This window comes from Mauremys reevesii, linkage group 15 (genome assembly GCF_016161935.1).
Source record: "Mauremys reevesii isolate NIE-2019 linkage group 15, ASM1616193v1, whole genome shotgun sequence".
Taxonomy (NCBI): Eukaryota; Metazoa; Chordata; order Testudines; family Geoemydidae; genus Mauremys; species Mauremys reevesii.
Window position 1 is genome coordinate 13,683,058 of NC_052637.1, and position 17,207 is coordinate 13,700,264.

Below are 17,207 nucleotides of genomic sequence, written 5' to 3' on the forward strand. Positions count from 1 at the left end.
CATTCTAAGATACGTCAACTTCAGCTATGCTATTCTCATAGCTGAAGTTGCGTATCTTAGATCGATCCCCCCGCCACCTAGTGTAGACCAGGCCTAGCAGTCTATTCCTGGTGCAGGAATCTTATGCACCCCTACTTCAGGGCTGCACATAAAGTCACAATCTAGTAATGCCTGGTGATTTGCGGTGCAATTTCTAATTCCCCAGTCAGTAGCTGATGCATCCCCAATCATCCTTATTATAATTATTATTACTATTAATTACAATTCATTTTCTTTCAGTTTCTTCTCCTGTTGCCAGGGCAATGCATTTATAGCACCATGGATGTTCCTGGCTGCTCTCACAGCAGATTTCATAGACGTTTCGATCCAGGCGTGAGGCTGGGCGGTGTGTTCTCCTGAAAAATGGACCCTCCCTTCATTCTGAAACAAAGCTTTAGAGTAGTCAACAAACTGGTACGGGGTGAAAGAAACATATCCTCCCATTGTATATTTGTCCAGGCCCCATTTCTTGATCACGTGTTTTTTGCAGATCTTCTGGATATAATTCTTGGGCACCTGGTGGATTTCTGCCAGGTCCTCCAGCACTACATCAACACACTTTTCGTCATCGAGGGGAATGAAAAATTCAGCATCATCCACCCAGGTGTAGGAAGCCAGGATCACCGCCGCCCCACTGGAGAAATTGTGGCTGGGGTAGTAGATGACTCTAGATGGGCGATCAGTGATTGACCTCCCATTATAGATGCCATCCTTCTGCCAAAATTTTTCAGAACAGATCAAAAATATCTTAGTGGCTCTTGCATAGTGAATGGAGCGCAGGGCATGCGTCTTCTTAGCAGAAAGAGGTGGAGAAAATTTAATGAGCCGTGTGGCTTTTGCCGTGGCTGTGACAAGGACATAGTCGGCTGTCACAGATAAGGGGAGTGAGGAGTGTGGTCTGCGGTAAAACACTTTCACTTGGTCATTGTCTTGTAGTATCTTCACTACTGGGGAGTTAAATGTAATGCTCCTGTGAATATCCTGGTAGAAAGCCTGTGGAAGCTGATCGAATCCCCCCGTGATCTCATCATAACTGAAAGAAAGGTGGGGAAAAGATGATAGTCAAACAGTTACAGCATCTGACCACAGTTATCTGAGAGAATGCCACAAGAGTAATAGGCAGAGCTTGCATAATAGGAGAGAGAATCTAGCCTCCATTGACTGTACAACTCTAGCTTGTTTTATTAGAGTGGAATGCTAGCTCTGCGGTAATTAAGCTTAAGGCTAGCTTTCAGTTTAAAGCTTGTTTCTTCTAAACCCTCTAAAATCCCCTTCTCAGATTGCCTTGGAAGTAGGTGTGCCTCATGGAGGTGCTGGGTGGAATTAGTGTGCCATGATTTGGGATCGTTTGACCAAGGGCTACAACACAGCTATGGTCCAATATGCCCCTAGCACATACTCACACTATTGAGTTAATTATTGAATGCCATCAGAACTCACTCGGTTAGTAGCTGTGTACACTTTCAGTAAAGCCAAACTCATTTCCTGTGAAAGTGTCCCCAGCCTTTCATGGCTATAAATCTATAGTAATGAGCACCTATGACAATTCAGACCATCAGTGCCTACTTCAGAGAAGGCAGCTAGCTGTACTGCTAAATGAGATGACAAAAGGATGAGATAGGCCGAGGTTGATAGACAGATGCATGTACTGAATAACGGATGGATACCTAGACAGGTCCTACCATAGACACATTGTGCTTCCACATACAAAGCAAGTAAATAAAGATGGTTTTCTACTCACGTCTTCTCAGAGAAGGTGGAAAAGACCATGACAGAGTAAAGAAATGACATGTGGAATAGACCATCTTCATTCATCACGTCACCAATCATGTCAATGGCTCCTCTACTTAAATTTCCTTCTTTAATCAAATACTCCTGGGTGGGGAAGAGCGGAGACGTGCATATTATATCCCCATTGAGAAATGACAGTCAAAGGGATATTTAATTTCAAATGAACACAGGAATTATTCAACATCAGTGAGGCAGGGGAGGTGTCAAACCCATTCACTACCCTCCAGTGTGATTTGTCTTCTTCCTCATTACCAATCCCTCATCCCTTTTGAGTCACCGGGTTAAAGCCTGACCCGAGTGAAGTCAATCAGAGCTTTGCCATTGACTTCAAAGGGGCCAGGATTTCACTCAAAGTGTCCCTATTGAGATATCATTGTCTTTGATTAAAGAACCATGGTCCAGCCCAAAATCACCTGTGGGGTCAAAATAATGATGGGTAGGGCCACAGAGGAAGGTTATCTGATAGAAATAACTGTGGATGAAGATTCATAGCTGGATGTCACACAGAAAGCTGGGGTGGGAAGAAGAGATGCCAAGCTGGTTGCACAGGACTGGAATAGGGTCATGTCTTCATGACACACACACTGGGAGTATGGGAGCACTGAGACCACTCACTTTCTATGGGTTGGAGTTTTGGGTAGGGAAACAGAGATAACATGGATCCATGTCCCTGCCCTCCTCATGCCACAAATCAGACCCAGGAAGACCCAAGGGGGAAGTATGCGGTGTCCCAGGAAGACCCATGAAGTGAGCATACAAACTCTGCCCAGCCAGGATCTTTAGGAGGGTTCTGATGTATTATCTCCTACCATGGACTGTGTACACCTGGCAAGATCTATCCCACGAGGAGTTCCATTGGCTAATGTGAGGAAAGATTTAGAAAATTGGCACCTTTAGATTTAAAGCTACTGGAATACCAACTTCAATTACCTTGGTGGAAAAGGAGTCATATTTCTCTTTCAGAGCACTGCAGTTTGTTGTCACCTGGGGAGCAAACAAGAAAACAGTTGTTTGTTTCATGCTGATGGCTTTACCTTTAAAGTTTATTATTTTCCCTGTATGTTACAATGTACTTATAGGCCATATCCTAGGGCACAGGCACAAGGGGGCAGGACATGACATGACTGCTCAGGTGAAAGAGCTGTTAACAAAATCTTTTTAATAGTGCTCTTGTTTTCCGCTCCTACAATTCTCCAGTTGACTGAACTGCTTTCGCTGAGACAGTCCAAACAACAAAAATAAATAGACTAAATGTAAAATTTTCAAAAGTGAATATAAGGCCTAACTCCCATTTCCAGAAGTGACTTAGGTACTTAAGGGCCAGATTTTCAAAGGTATTTAAACATCTAAAGATGCAGATAGGCAGCTACATGGATTTCCAAAGAACCTAAGTGCCTAAATCTCATGGAATATTATGGGCTAGGTTCACAATGGGACTTAGGAGTTGCAACACTAAGCATCACAACGTCTAACTTTCTTTGCCTGGAAAACTGCTGGGATTCACAAAGCCTGAGTCATGTGCTCAGGCTCTCTACAATCAATAGCGTGCTCTAAGCGCTGAAGAACAGAATCCACAAAAGCCAGCACACAGAACCACCTAAGCCAGCCAATGGGAGACACCAAGGAAAGTGATGTGTCTTAAGCCACACCCCCTCCATTTTAGGGAGTTCAGCACCTATCTCCGCTTTGGATTCTAAGCTGTAAACTCATAGCTTTTACCCCAGTGGTTAGGGGATTTCCACAATGTGGGAGACCACCAGTTCATGTTCCCCATCTAGCTGATAAGGAGGAGTCTCCCACCTCACAGGTGAGTGTCTCATGGGGGCCTCCCTTAGTCTCTCCTGTTAAAGCTGTTCCAGTTTGGATAAATAATCAGTGGAGCAGGGGGACTGGATTTGGGGTCTCCCACATGAATGTCCTACCCACTAGACCAGTGGCTCTTAACTTTTCCAGACTACCCTAGGTGCTGTGGGTGCTGCTGCACTCCCTGGCTTGAAATGGTTTCCATTATATAGAGGGTTTACAGTTTGGTTCTCATCCATCCATCTCCACAGAGGCTAGGAGAGGCTAGGACACCATTCTTACCCAATAGCCATTTATGGACTTAGCCACCATGAATTTAATTTATCCAGTCCAGTTACTTTCTAACAGTCTCTCCTTCCCCCCTCTCAGGTAGTAGTTCCAAGAAGTTGACTGCGTCTGCGTGAAGAAGAGAACTTTTTTTTTTTTTGTTTACCTGTTTTTCATTAATTTCATTTTGACCCTACCCCTAGTTCTTGTATTATGAGTATAAATATCCTTACCACTTTCTCAACATCACTCATGATTTCATGATTTTATATATGTCCCCCATCCCCCCCTCTTCTCTCTCTTTTCCCTGAAGAAGAGTCCTAGCCTCTTCCTTCTCATATACCCTCCTCCTCCTCTCTAAAACCCCTAATCATTTTTTTTGCTTTTCTTTCTTTTCTAGTAATATCTTTTTTTTTTTAGGAGGAGAGATCTGTATACCACACATTTCGAGGTGTGGGCGTGTACCCATTTCTATATAAGGGCAATATATATATTTCTCTCTATTCTCTCTATCCTTTTTAATGATTCCTAACATCCTGTTTTTTTTTTTGACCGCCTCTGCACACTGTGGGGCATCTCTTCAGAGAACTACGATAACTCACAAGATCTTTCTTTGACTCGTTTTTGCTAAATTAGCCCCCCATCATGTTGTATGTATAGTTGGAGTTATTTTTCCAATGTGCACAATGGCTCTCAGCACCCCCACTATACAAATTGTCCCAGCAACCCTGACTGTACTCCTTGCAGGAGGCTGATTTTTCTTGCATACCCCCACGTTTCACCTCACTTGAAAACAACTTGCTTACAAAATCAGACCTAAAAATACAAACGTGTCACAGCCACTATTACTGAACAAATGCTGACTTTCTCATTTTACCCAATAATTATAAAATAAATCAATTGAAATACAAATATTGCACTTACATTTCAGTGTGCAGTACATAGAGCAATATAAAAAAGTCATTGTCTGTATGAAATTTTAGTTTGTTCTGACTTTGCTAGTGCTTTTTATGTAGCCTGTTGTAAAACTAGGCAAATATTTAGATGAGTTGATGTGCCCTCTGGAAGACCTCTGCTTTCCCCCAGGGGTACATGTACCTAGGGTGGCCAGATAGCAAGTGTGAAAAATTGAGACGGGGGTGGGGGCTAATAAGCACCTGTATAAGACAAAGCCCCAAATATCAGGACTGTACCTTTAAAATTGAGACATCTGGTCACCCTAGTGCCCCTGGTTGAGAACCACTGCACTAGACTACAGAGTCATTCTCACTCTATCACTCTGGTGTAGGCTGACCAGATAGCAAGTGTGAAAAATCGGGACAGGTGTTGGGGGGTAATAGGAGAAGAAAAAAAACCCCAAATATTGGGACTGTCCCTATAAAATCAGGACATCTGGTCGCCCTACTCTGGTGGCATCTATGTCCCTTTGTGAATCTAGCCCCAGGTGCCTCTCTGCATTCTTTAGATGGTAAATACCTTTGAAAATTTGTCCTTTAGGAGTATGTCTACACTGCATTAAAACACCGGCAACTGGCCCGTATCAGCTGACTTGGGCTCACGTTGTTCAGGCTGCTGGGCTATAAAATTGCAGTGTAGATTTTTGGTCTTGGGTTAGAGCCTGGGCTCTGGGAACACATAATGCGGGAGGGTTCCCAGAGCCCAGGCTCCAGCCCAAGCCCAAAAATCTACACTGCAATTTTATATCTCCATGAGCCCAAGTCAGCAGACACTGGTGTTTTATTGCAGTGTAGACACACCCTGAGAGCCCAAGTCTCATGCATACAACTATAATTTAGCAATGTTGTGTGTGTGTGTAAATCAACAAAGAAAACTAGCGAAACTCCCAGAAGCGGGAAGCCACCACCTATTCAAATTAACAGTTCTCTAACAGTGGCTAACTTCAAATTTTCAACAACCAAAAAAATCGGCATCTGGTTAGCCTACCATGGGCATGAGCTGCCACACTCCAAAGACAAGGGACTGTCCCCTCAATGGTGCTACGTTCACCCATGTGTGTGCTAGGACTTTCAGAGGCTTGTTCCATGGTTTTCTGTGGTGCAGTAGGCAAAGCCACTTTATATTTCATCCCTGGAACTTGTTTGTCCTCCTGAGCACCAACACTCTGGGGGAATTGTGGGAAGGCACTGGAGGCCTATCAGCACTCAAGGGTTTTATCCTCCATCTTCACTGCACAGTAGGTGGGTTACTAGTGCAAGTGAAAGCAAAGTCCAGGCTCCAATGTGCCAGTGAGCTTGGGCTGAAAAGACCACTAAGTTTGAGGGGTTTAGGGCCAACACCCAAGAGACAATCCATTTAACACTTTAATGAGAACATACCCACATTCACGAATCCTTTCCACAACACACATACCTTAACCAGTGTCTGATTATAAAGCTGACTGGCAGATTTTCCTCTTTCTGTGGGAAGCACAGGGTATTGCAAGATATCAGGGTTTCGTTCTACCTCTCCAGCTCTTGCCTTGACATTGTTTACGAAATACCAGCCCTTGTCATTACTATTATAGAACGGGTTCAGTTTCAGTTTCAGTTTTTTAATAAATTCACGCACAAGCCTAAAGAAAAAGGAAAGGGGGGGGAAAGAGAAAATTTAAAAAATGTGAAAGAAAGTTATATGCTTGCATATGATCCTCTAACACAAATCCCACAATCCTACCTATGTAACTGAAATAATTTCTGTGTAATGACTCCAGATCCACACTTTACCAAAAGTCAATCATGCAACTAGTGCTGGTCACTTTTTTTAATTGTGAAAACCTTTTGAAATATGGAAGTTATTTCAGTTTGGCATCATTTGCATCAGACCCATTTTCACAAGCTTTTTAATACAAAATATCAAAAAGTTTATTTACTGCAAACCATGTTTTGCAGAAAATGAACCATGTTGGTAACCATTTCAGTAATGACTGTAAGTATGTTTACAATTTTAGTGAATACAAATTTTAGTGAAATGAAAAATTTTGCTCAAAACTGAAAAAAAGTTGAAAATTCACAAAATGATTTACATTTTGGAAAAATGTCATTTTTTTCAATGAAAACTACTTTTTGCTTGAGAAATTTAGACCATCTCTCCCAACATTGTCTGCTCCCTGAACAGTCCTATCAACTTCCAGGATAATCCATGATCAAGTATTACTTCTACGAATTGTAAAATCAGACTTTTCCTTGATTATTACAAGAGACATGATAGCAAAAGCTGCCCATTCCTAAAATTCTTAACAGGAAACAAACAAACAAACAGGCTGGTGATACAGATGCATCTTTAACAATGCTCCTAGTTAGTATAAATGCACAGACTGAATTTAGGGACCTGTGGATTTAAAACAAACCCCACTAGTACTTGTGCTAAAGAACCAGATGGAGCTGTCTGAAGGTAGTAGTAGAGTCATGTATAGAACTGATTGGACAAATGGGCATTTTATCCTGTGGGAAATGTCAAAATAACAGATTTTGACATTATTTCCTCCCCAAAGTGGAATGAAAAATGCCAAACAATGTCTATTTGGAAATGTCAAAACATATTTGTCTGAGTGGAGTTGTGACCTGGCTCATGGGGTTGCAGGGTCACTCACTCAGATTTGGCCTAATTGGACTCCCGTCGTCATGACAGCTGTACCAAACCTGAGTGGCACTGGGACCCCAGAGGTTGCAGTGTCTGGAGCAGGGAGGTGAGGTCAACCAGCCCCATGGGACAGGAGCTGCTACTTGACTTTTTGAAACATTCAAAAATGGTCTGGAACTTCAAGGTACATATACACCTCTTTCCTTTGACAATACACATGGGTGAATTCGGAACCAGATCTCCTCATATCACAGCCACAGCTCTATGATGCTTGTGAAACAAATCCCTCGGCCTTCTCAGGTCGCAATCACTACTTTTCCAACCTGCTCCAACATATTCCTCCACCATTGTGATACAGCTACACCTAACACAGTGAATGCAGCTGGCGTGAATGCAGGTACTGCCCAGTAAGTATTGCCAGTGGACAAGTTAAGTTTCTGTGGGCATTTACTTTGACTCTGTATTTTCTGGTTTCTAGATGGTTTTAGTTTTGTGGAACTCAATGTTTTGGGAGGGCATGAGCAATCACAGGGCAACGTCGATGCTGTGTTAACAAAACTTTTTGCTGTTTATTTCTAAAACTTATCCTGTGTCCCATTTTTTTCAATAAGCAACATGGGCCCAGAAAATTGGAGGACCTATGTGGTTACCAGCTGGTCAGTCTGAAACCCTGACTAGCTCCAACTAATAAATATTCAGAAAGCCCTTTGAAAAAATCCATAGTACAAAACCAGTACATTTACAAAGAAGGTATGAAAAAAATTGTGGCTGGAAGGTGGCAGGCTGGGGTCTCCATGGGGCCAGAGCATTGGTGGCTTGGTATTTTATATGATAAGGTCCAAACCTTCCAATATGTAGGTGGGGGGGTTTGTAAGCTCAACCTTAATTGTTGATTTCCTGGGTTATAAACAGTTGTTTTGCTGACTGAAGTGTTCTAGGTGGAGTTTTCCCTTTCATTTACTGATACATGCTCCCAGTCGTAACTTCACTTTAACGCTCCATTGTGGTGTAGTTGCATCGTCCAAGAACATACCTGAGACCTAATTATGAATCTAATATCCAGTTCCCCATTTGCTGTGGGGGTGGGGTGGGGAATTAATCTGGTCCAGACCTAAACCCTGTGTCATCTAGGCTGATTTAGCTACTTCTGCTCACCTGCTCTCAGCCCACTTATGCAGGAAAAGTGACAACTCCATGGATATTTCTTTCCCCTCTGCACACAGACTGACAACTTGATGTCATGGTAGTAAAGAGACATTTTAGCCTATTCAAATTTGAGCTTTTAATGAGTTCCCCACGCCCCCAGGAATTATGATAAAAGTTTTCAAAATAGGGCTTCCCCTATTCTGAACAAGATTAGTGGCTGAGGGGGGTATTACCTGTGATGTCCTGGCAAACGCATGGCTCCCAACTCCACATACCAATCTTGTTCTCTGTGGGTCAAGATGCGTCCTCCCAAGCGGTTACTGGCTTCCAGTATGAGAACCTGGGAACGAAATACATATTATGATTTTCAATCCCTTGCTGGTATCTGGTGACTGTATCAGAGGTTCTCAAACTGGGGGTCATGCACGGGCAGCGGGTATCATAGGCTGGGGGAGGCTGTGCCTCCCCAAACAGGTTGGTGTGGCCCCGTCCACCTTCCACCTCCAGTCCCCCTTCTGCAGTTCCCAGTGCTCTGCCCCAGCCCACACTGGCTGGGACTGGGGCTTGCTGGCCTGCCATGGGGACTCGGGGTGGCTGGCGTTGGGGCCGAGCTGGCTGCCTGGTGCTTGGACTGCGCTGTCCAGTGCTTCGGGGCTGGGGGTGCTGCTACCACATCACCTGGCCGCCCCAGGGCTGTGGTGGGGGTGCTCTGGGCTCCTGCTGGGGAGGTGGGCAAAAAAAGGAGGGGCAGGGCCTTGGACAGAAGGGTAGGAGCCGGGGCTAGCCTCCCCCAATGGCCAGGTCGCCAGCTGCCCATGGGGTCATGACCCTTCAGCGGGTCGCAAGGTGGTTACATGGAGGTTGCAAGCTGTCAGCTCTGTGGGGCTAACAGCCCCGAGCCCCATTAAATTAAATTAACCCCCTGTTTTTAAATTATAAGGGGAGGTCACACTCAGAGTCTTGATGTGCGAAAGGAGTCACAAATACAAAAAGTTTGAAAACCTCTACTGTATATTGCTCTCTTGAACAATGACGATTGATTTATCCCCTGTCATTTCTATTGCAAACAGTCACCACACAAAGAAAATCTTTATTTTATAAAAGTAATTTTGGACAATTTATGGACACACTCTATCCTTGATTTGGAAACCCGCATAAGCATGTGCTTAAGATGAATCTGAACTCCATGGGACTGAAGGATGTGCTTAAAGTTAAGAATGTACTCAAGCATTCTTCCTGAATAGAGATATATTCCAGAACTGGGATCTCAAGAAGCAGATTCTAATATGGAAGATATTATCCTTTCCCGTGTATTACAGAAAACAGGTTTTCAATGAGCGAGTCTTTAATGCAACAACTAAGCCCTTCTCATATAAGTGCCCAAACGATCTCTGTTGACTTTTGCAGCTCTGGGGGTTGTATTTCTTAGGTGATAGTGAGAGGGGAAGTAGCAGATATATGGGGTATGGGTAGGGATAACGGGTTCCAGACTTTCTCAAGGCCCACAGGCAAACCAAGAGAGTAGCACCTTTGATGGAAAAACAAAATAAAGAAAAAGAGCAAAGGGCAAAGTTAAGGTTGTTGTGAGATTGTGAATATGAATTTTCATGCATATAGAATTTTGTCAGAAATACATGAACCTTTGAGAATATTCCCTTAACTAATCACCATTTCCATTAAATGTAGGGATTGGGATTTTTTTTACCTGCAGCATTTTTGGTATTTAAGTTTTCTTATGGTAATGTTATTAATATTCTGACAACCTTAACTTTAAGTTAATTTTTTTCCCGTGGAAATGGCAATAATATACTGCACTATGCTTTCATGATTCCTTCCTTTCACAGTTAACTTACTTAAGTTCACCTTGTTTTATTCTTCAGCATTGTCTACTCTATGAAAAAGAAGTAATAAGACCATTTCAAGGGAGCACTTACTCCCTGGCCTGTCTCTGGTTCCTCTCAGTTAATAGAATTACCTGTGAGCAGTGGGTGAAGCTTCCTCTTGGGGAGGCTAGCCCCTGCCCCACCTTTTCTGGTTGAGGCCACAACCCCAGTCACTGCCTTTAACCCCCCCCGGCAGGGGTGGGGAGCAGCTCAGAGCTCAGCCCCAGCCAGGGTCAAGCTCTCAGCCCCAGCCAGGACTTCCTCTTCCCCCACAGCTCTGCCCCCACTCTGCGTCTTCCCCCGAGGGCCTGCACCCACTTGCTCCTTTCCGCATCCCCCAACCCCCTGTGATCCTGAGACCAAAAAAGCTCTGTGCTGCAGCGGGGAGCAAGAGCTTCTCCAGCCCTGGGGTTGTGGTGGGGGAAATTTTTCCAGTGGCCCTAAATTGGTTGGGGGCCCCTGGGCATGGGCCCTGTGGACCCATGTGGCAATCCACCGCTGCCCTCCCCCCCAATGATGCGAGGTTTGGGGAGTTTTAGCCTTTCCCAGCCTCCATTACATGCCGCCCATGGAATTACCTTACAACCAGCATCTTTCAACAGTTTGGCAGCTGTGAGTCCACTTATTCCTGCCCCAACGATCACCACCTTCTTTGAACGACACCCAGTTTCCAGTCCATTTTTGGCAATAGCCACCAGTTCTTCATAGTCAGGGTCAATGAAGCATTCTTCCCAACTCGTCTCTCTGCCAGGGAGAATCTGTAAACTTGGGACTACCACCAGGAGGAAGATCTGGAGGAGGACTAGAGAGAAAGAGATGGAAGGAAAACAGATGGCACAAATGGTGAAGCAAACTCATTCTCTGAGACCACAGAGCTCAGTAATGTCATTGATATGATCCATCTGAGCTGTAGAGAGAGGCTAAGAGTCTCAGCTGTGGAGCTCAGGTATATTAACAAGGAGTTTTATTATGATCAAATGCAGTGAGCATATAAATTGAAAGCAGCGAAGTGAATACTCAGATCCTCACAGTTGTCTTATAAACTGTAAAATATCATATGAACTGTTCAAACCACAATCTACCATTAAGGGTCCTGGCCCCACCCTCTCAGATGCACTTAGATCTGTGTTACCACAGGGATCTAACAGTCTGGGAGCTGGCCATTCTCAGAGGGAATGGTGCAGGAGAAAATCATGTATAGTGGACAATGTGACTCTGAATGAGGTCTTCAAGATTTGGCCTCATGAGCTGAATTGAGGGACCTAACCAGAGTCTGCTTTATGTCATTCAAAAACTCAGGTATGTTGCTCCTTTCCATTAGTCAAGAAAACTTTTTGTTTTTTCCATGATTCTCCCCTCATTGAGTGTGAAGGTGCTGTCTCTTCTGTTGAGCACAACTATGGAAGTGTCACATGAAGAACCATGTTGGTTCATCACATACTCAATTCCCACTCCACTTAGAGCTTTAAATGATCAATTTAACCATCTAAATTCTATTGTATGGTTCAGAGCAACCTTAGCAGCACCCACATCACCCTTCCTTCCCATGCTGACATGTAGCATTGCCTGGCAAAAAGGGGGTTAACTTTATATCCCGGAGATCTCTGACTTCCTCTGTGGGCCACTGGCTGCTGAAATAAATATATCTTGCAAGACATGGCATGAAATAGCTTGATTTTTGTAAGGCTTTTCACACAGTCCTACGTGACATTCTCATAAGAAAACTAGGGAAATGTGGTTTAGGAGAAATGAATATAAGGTGGGTGCACAACTGGTTAAAAAAACCCTATTCAAAGATCAGAGGGATAGCTGTGTTAGTCTGGATCTGTAAAAGCAACAAAGAGTCCTGTGGCACCTTATAGACTAACAGACGTATTGGAGCATGAAGTGAATACCCACTTCGTCGGATGCCGCATCCAATGAAGTGGGTATTCACTCACGAAAGCTCATGCTCCAATACGTCTGTTAGTCTATAAGGTGCCACAGGACTCTTTGCTGCTTTTACCTATTCAAAGAGTAGTTTATCAATGGTTTGATGTCAGTCTGAGAGGATGTATCTAGTGGTATCCGACAGAGGTCTATCCTGGGTCTAGTACTATGTAATATTTTCATCAAAGGTTTGTATGATGGAGTAGAGCATGTGGTTATGAAATTTGCAGGTGTCACTAAGCTGGGAGGGGTTGCAAGCACTTTGAGGACAGGATTGGAAACTGAAAATGATTTTGATAAATTGGAGAACTGGTCCAACATGAATAACAAGAATTCAACAAAGACAAATGCAAAGGAAACTTAGGAAGGAAAAATCAAATGCACAAACACAAAATGACTGACTAGGAAGTAGTCTTTCTTAAAAGGATCTGGGGGCTAATAGTGGATCATAAATTGTATGAGTCAACCATACCTGGTCCCAAGCCCGGCTGAAAAAGGAGGACAGTTAGTGTCATGCTGGCAGCTGGCATTAAAAACATGGCATAAATTGACAAGAAGGATAGGACTCGGAGAGCTGACCCTATTTGAAGGGACTATTGCAAGGAAAAAGAAGAATGTGATGCTGATGTGAAAAGGCAAATGCCATTAACTGGAGTGTTGCATGTGTGACACGGGAGGCAACTCCTCTGCTCTACTTGGCTCTGTGTCCTCAGCTGGAGTATGGTGTCCAGTCTGAGGTATTACACTCCATAGGAGAGCAATAACAATGATAAGAGGTTTAGGAAACATGAGCAAAGAACATAAAAATGGCCAGACTGGGTCATACCAAAGTTCCATCTAGCCCCATGGCCTGTTTTCTGACAGTGGCCAATGCCAGGTGGCCCGGAGGGAATGAACAGAGCAGGTGATCATCAAGTGATCCATCCCCTGTCACCCATTCCCAGCTCCTGGCAAATAGAGGCTAGGGACACCATCCCAGCCCATCCTGGCTAAGAGCCATTGATGGGACCTATCCTCCATGAACTTATCTAGTTCTTTTTTGAATCCTGTTATAGTCTTGGCCTTCACAACATCCTCTGGCAAGGAGTTCCACTGGTTGACTAGCTAAGAGGAAAGGTTGAAGGAATTGGGCATCTTTAGTCTAGAGACCAGAAGGCTGAAGGGGGACATGATAACCATCTTCAAATATGTAAAAGATTGTTATGAAGGGGATGATGAGCCATTGTTCTCCATGTCCACCAAGGGAAGAACAAGAAGTAATTAGCTTAATTTGTAGCAACTGAGATTTAGCTTAGATATTTGGGAAAATGTAACTGTAAGGATAGTTAAGAACTGGAACAGGTTAACTATGTGGAATCTCTGTCATTGGAGGTTTTTAAGAACAAGTTAGACAAACACCTGTCAGGGATGGTCTAGGTTTATTTGTTCCTGCCTCAGCACAGGAGGATGGACTAGATGACCTCTTGAGATCCCTTTCAGCCCTACTGTTCTATGATTTCTATGATAAAGTAGAGCATCTCTGAGCCTCCTTTAATTTGCACCAGTGACTGGTCTGGCAGACAGAGAGCCCCCAGATCAGGGACGCAAAATCTCCTTTTTCTCACACCCCTGACCAAGCTACACTCAATCCAAGCTTTGACTCAGTCCAAAAACTGAGCGCTAATGATATGGAGGCCTATGTTCCAAGTTAGGGGATATATTTCAGGTCCCATTTCCAGTACAAACAGATCTGGGAACAGATGTATTCTAACTTTGTTCCCAACATGGGAGTAACTGTAGTGTAGACACAGCCTTGTAGGTTGAGGGGAGAAATCCAAATTCCAAGAACCTTTCTGGAGAAATGAAATAATTTAAAAAGTACAAATTGTAATTTTTCCTGCTGTTGGAAGAATAAGACATTATTTTTTCCCTAAAATCCAGTACTGTCTGCCCTTTAAATTCCCAACTCTATCTGAGTCCAAAGCCATATATTTCAGAATCACTGAAAGTAACCTGAGTGCAATACTCATCCCATCTTTTGAAATCAGAAATTGTTTATGATCACCGCAACCAGAAATATGTTTATGTAATGCATTTTCATAGGTGAAACCAGGAAGGTGTAAATTGAAGGCATTGATGTTCTCAATAATTACTATGTTCTTCCTCTGTAATTAGCTACATCTTTAGCATGTTCTGTACGTGATATGCTAAGATTTCCAAAGAGATGCGTGGGCTGGAGATAGGAGTTGCCACACTTGCTGTTTTTGCAATTAAACTACAGAACAGGAAATACTGTCTATAGGTTAATTTCCATGGAGCTACATGCCAAATAGAGATTAATTTGCAGACGGTAGATCTAGCAACAGGCTAGCAAGGGTAATTACTTCCAAAGCTCATCTGGGGGCATGAAAACAATTAAGGGTGGAATTCATCCTGGTCAGAAAAGGTCCTACACACCACATGAGTTCCATGCTCCTGGTTCAGTTCCTGAAAACTACAGCTGTGTTGTAAAGGGTGTGGAACTCTCTGTACTGCATGGAACTTCTGCAGGAATCATAGACATGTAGGACTGGAAAGTGGCCTCAAGAGATCTTTTAGTCCAGTCCCCTGCACTCAAGGCAGGACTAAGTATTATCTAGACCATCCCTGAGAGGTGTTTGTCTAACCTGCTCTTAAAAATCTCCAATGATGGAGATTCTGCAACCTCCCTAGGCAATTTATTCTAGTGCTTAACCACCCTGACAGATAGGAAGTTTTTCCTAATATCCCACCTAAACAGCCCTTACTGCAATTTAAGACCATTGCTTCTTGTCCTATCCTCAGCAGTTAAAGAGAACATTTTTTCTCCCTCTCCCTTACAACAACTTTTGATGTACTTGGGATGTATGTTATACATTCATTTGGGATTTACTGATGGATTTGAAATTAATTTGCAGGCAAGTGGGAATGCTCACCCAAAGATGGAAAGAAATTTGTATCATGGTGATGGCTTCCTCCTGAGCACCCAGCAGCAATCTTTGATCAAACCAAACCCCCTAAAATTTATTTCAAATCATGCTCAGCCCCACACAATTGTGGTGGCTGATGTATGGCTCAGTAATTCTTCAAATTGCTTTCTCCAATCTACCAACATTATTTTGCTCATCTGAAGTGAATCTCAAGCAGCTAATCCTCATAAATTCCCTGCTCTCCAGCAAGCATTGGATGTTCAGTTCTACTACATTGCGAGGGGTAAATCAGAATTTTGACAAAGAACAAGATACTAGCACACTAAATACCTTGCAGCTCTTGCAGTCTCCCCATGTTCTTCCTCTCTAGTCTCCTTCATAACCATACATTGTGAGTCTCTCATTAACCAGCCCCACCAGCTAAATCCATGCAGTGTGGGTTTGGCATCAGTCCCATCCAAATTCCATGCCATGAAGTCATGTATTTTGGACTATGGAAGAGTAACAGAAAAAGTCATTTGACTGCTAGAATCTTCCATCTAACATACGTGAAGGCTTTGCAAGATAAAAATTCCCCAGTGAAGAAATAAAATGAACTAATACTGGACACAAAATGGTATTTGCCTTTTATTTTTTTTAAATGCACAGATTTCATTTTTTCCAAAAATTCTCATTTAAATTTTCTGTTTTATTGACTAAAAAGCAAGCAAAAAGTAACAAAAAACAAAAAGAAGACCCACAAATAATCATTTTTCTGCTGTTTACAAAATATTTCAGTTTTTGGAAAAAAAATCAGTACTCGTTTTTTTCATTAAAAATGATTTTTATAGAAATAAAAATTTTTCCATTAAAATCAATTTTCCCATGAATCATTTTTCATATGATACATTTACAGCACTGTAAAATTAACTTAGATTTCCACCTTCAGATTCTCAACCAGTTCCTCTCTATTAGTCTGAAGCAAATCTAAAACAGCTGCCCCACAAGTAACTTCGTCCATCTCCTGAAATCCTAATTTGTCCCCAACACATTCTCTGTACTGGAGCATTGGACAATAAAATTGATCTTAATGTGTAGCTGAATCCAAGTACAAACAAAAATACACCATTGGTGTTGTGTTTGCCAAATTACACACTTAAAAAGGAGTGAAGGATTCTGGGAGAAAATCAACTGTAAAAGAGGGAGACAAAGAAAAAGACAACGATGGTAATGAGAGGGAGAGAAAGATGTGAAATAATAAAGCTAATTGGATATCATTAGCTAACTGATAAAGTAAGATGGGCCCAAAAGGGCAAACTGTCCCATCCTTCTGTGTCCAGAATTGCAACCCATCCCATCCCACTGCAAAAGTTCTAAGACAAGAAGTTTCACTCACAGAACCTGTCCATGTTTCAGCTGGCAGCTCAAGTCATCAGTGAGCCCTGTCACTTTATACACTCCGCTAGTTCCTGGTAGGAACTGTTGGCTCTGAGCCTAATGACACTGAGATAGCTGTCATATGCACTCATAGGGCCGCTTCTTATGAGTTGCTCAGCACAGCTTGTGGGTTACTCTGGATTGAATCAGGACATTGGCCTCAGGAAAAAAAGATATGTTGGTATTGGGAGGCTCTGCCTCTGCAATCTTTTGCTACTGCACTCTGAATCTGATAGCTTCCCCCACATTGGAGGAACTGGAATTACTGGTGCAGGAGATCAGAGTTGATATTACAGGGATCATAGGAACATAGTGTAATAGCACTCAGGACTGGAATACAATATGAAAGTAAAATAAATTATATTGTAAAAATAAGAATGGATTAAAGAAATGCTGTATGCATTTAAGCAGAAATAAATGTGGAAAT

The 17,207-nt window shown here is 42.9% G+C and overlaps 1 protein-coding gene across 1 annotated transcript; it reads right to left on the reverse strand.

The window, feature by feature from the left end:
- Nucleotides 1-258: 258 nt before the first annotated feature.
- LOC120383048 (L-amino-acid oxidase-like) lies at nucleotides 259-15,719 on the reverse strand. Its single transcript, XM_039500684.1, has 7 exons — nucleotides 15,695-15,719; nucleotides 11,087-11,310; nucleotides 8,859-8,965; nucleotides 6,271-6,472; nucleotides 2,761-2,814; nucleotides 1,781-1,914; nucleotides 259-1,072 (listed from the first exon to the last, which is right to left on the reverse strand). The coding sequence occupies exons 1-7, from the start codon at nucleotides 15,717-15,719 to the stop codon at nucleotides 259-261; spliced, it is 1,560 nt and encodes a 519-aa protein (XP_039356618.1).
- Between the last annotated feature and the right edge of the window lie 1,488 nt (nucleotides 15,720-17,207).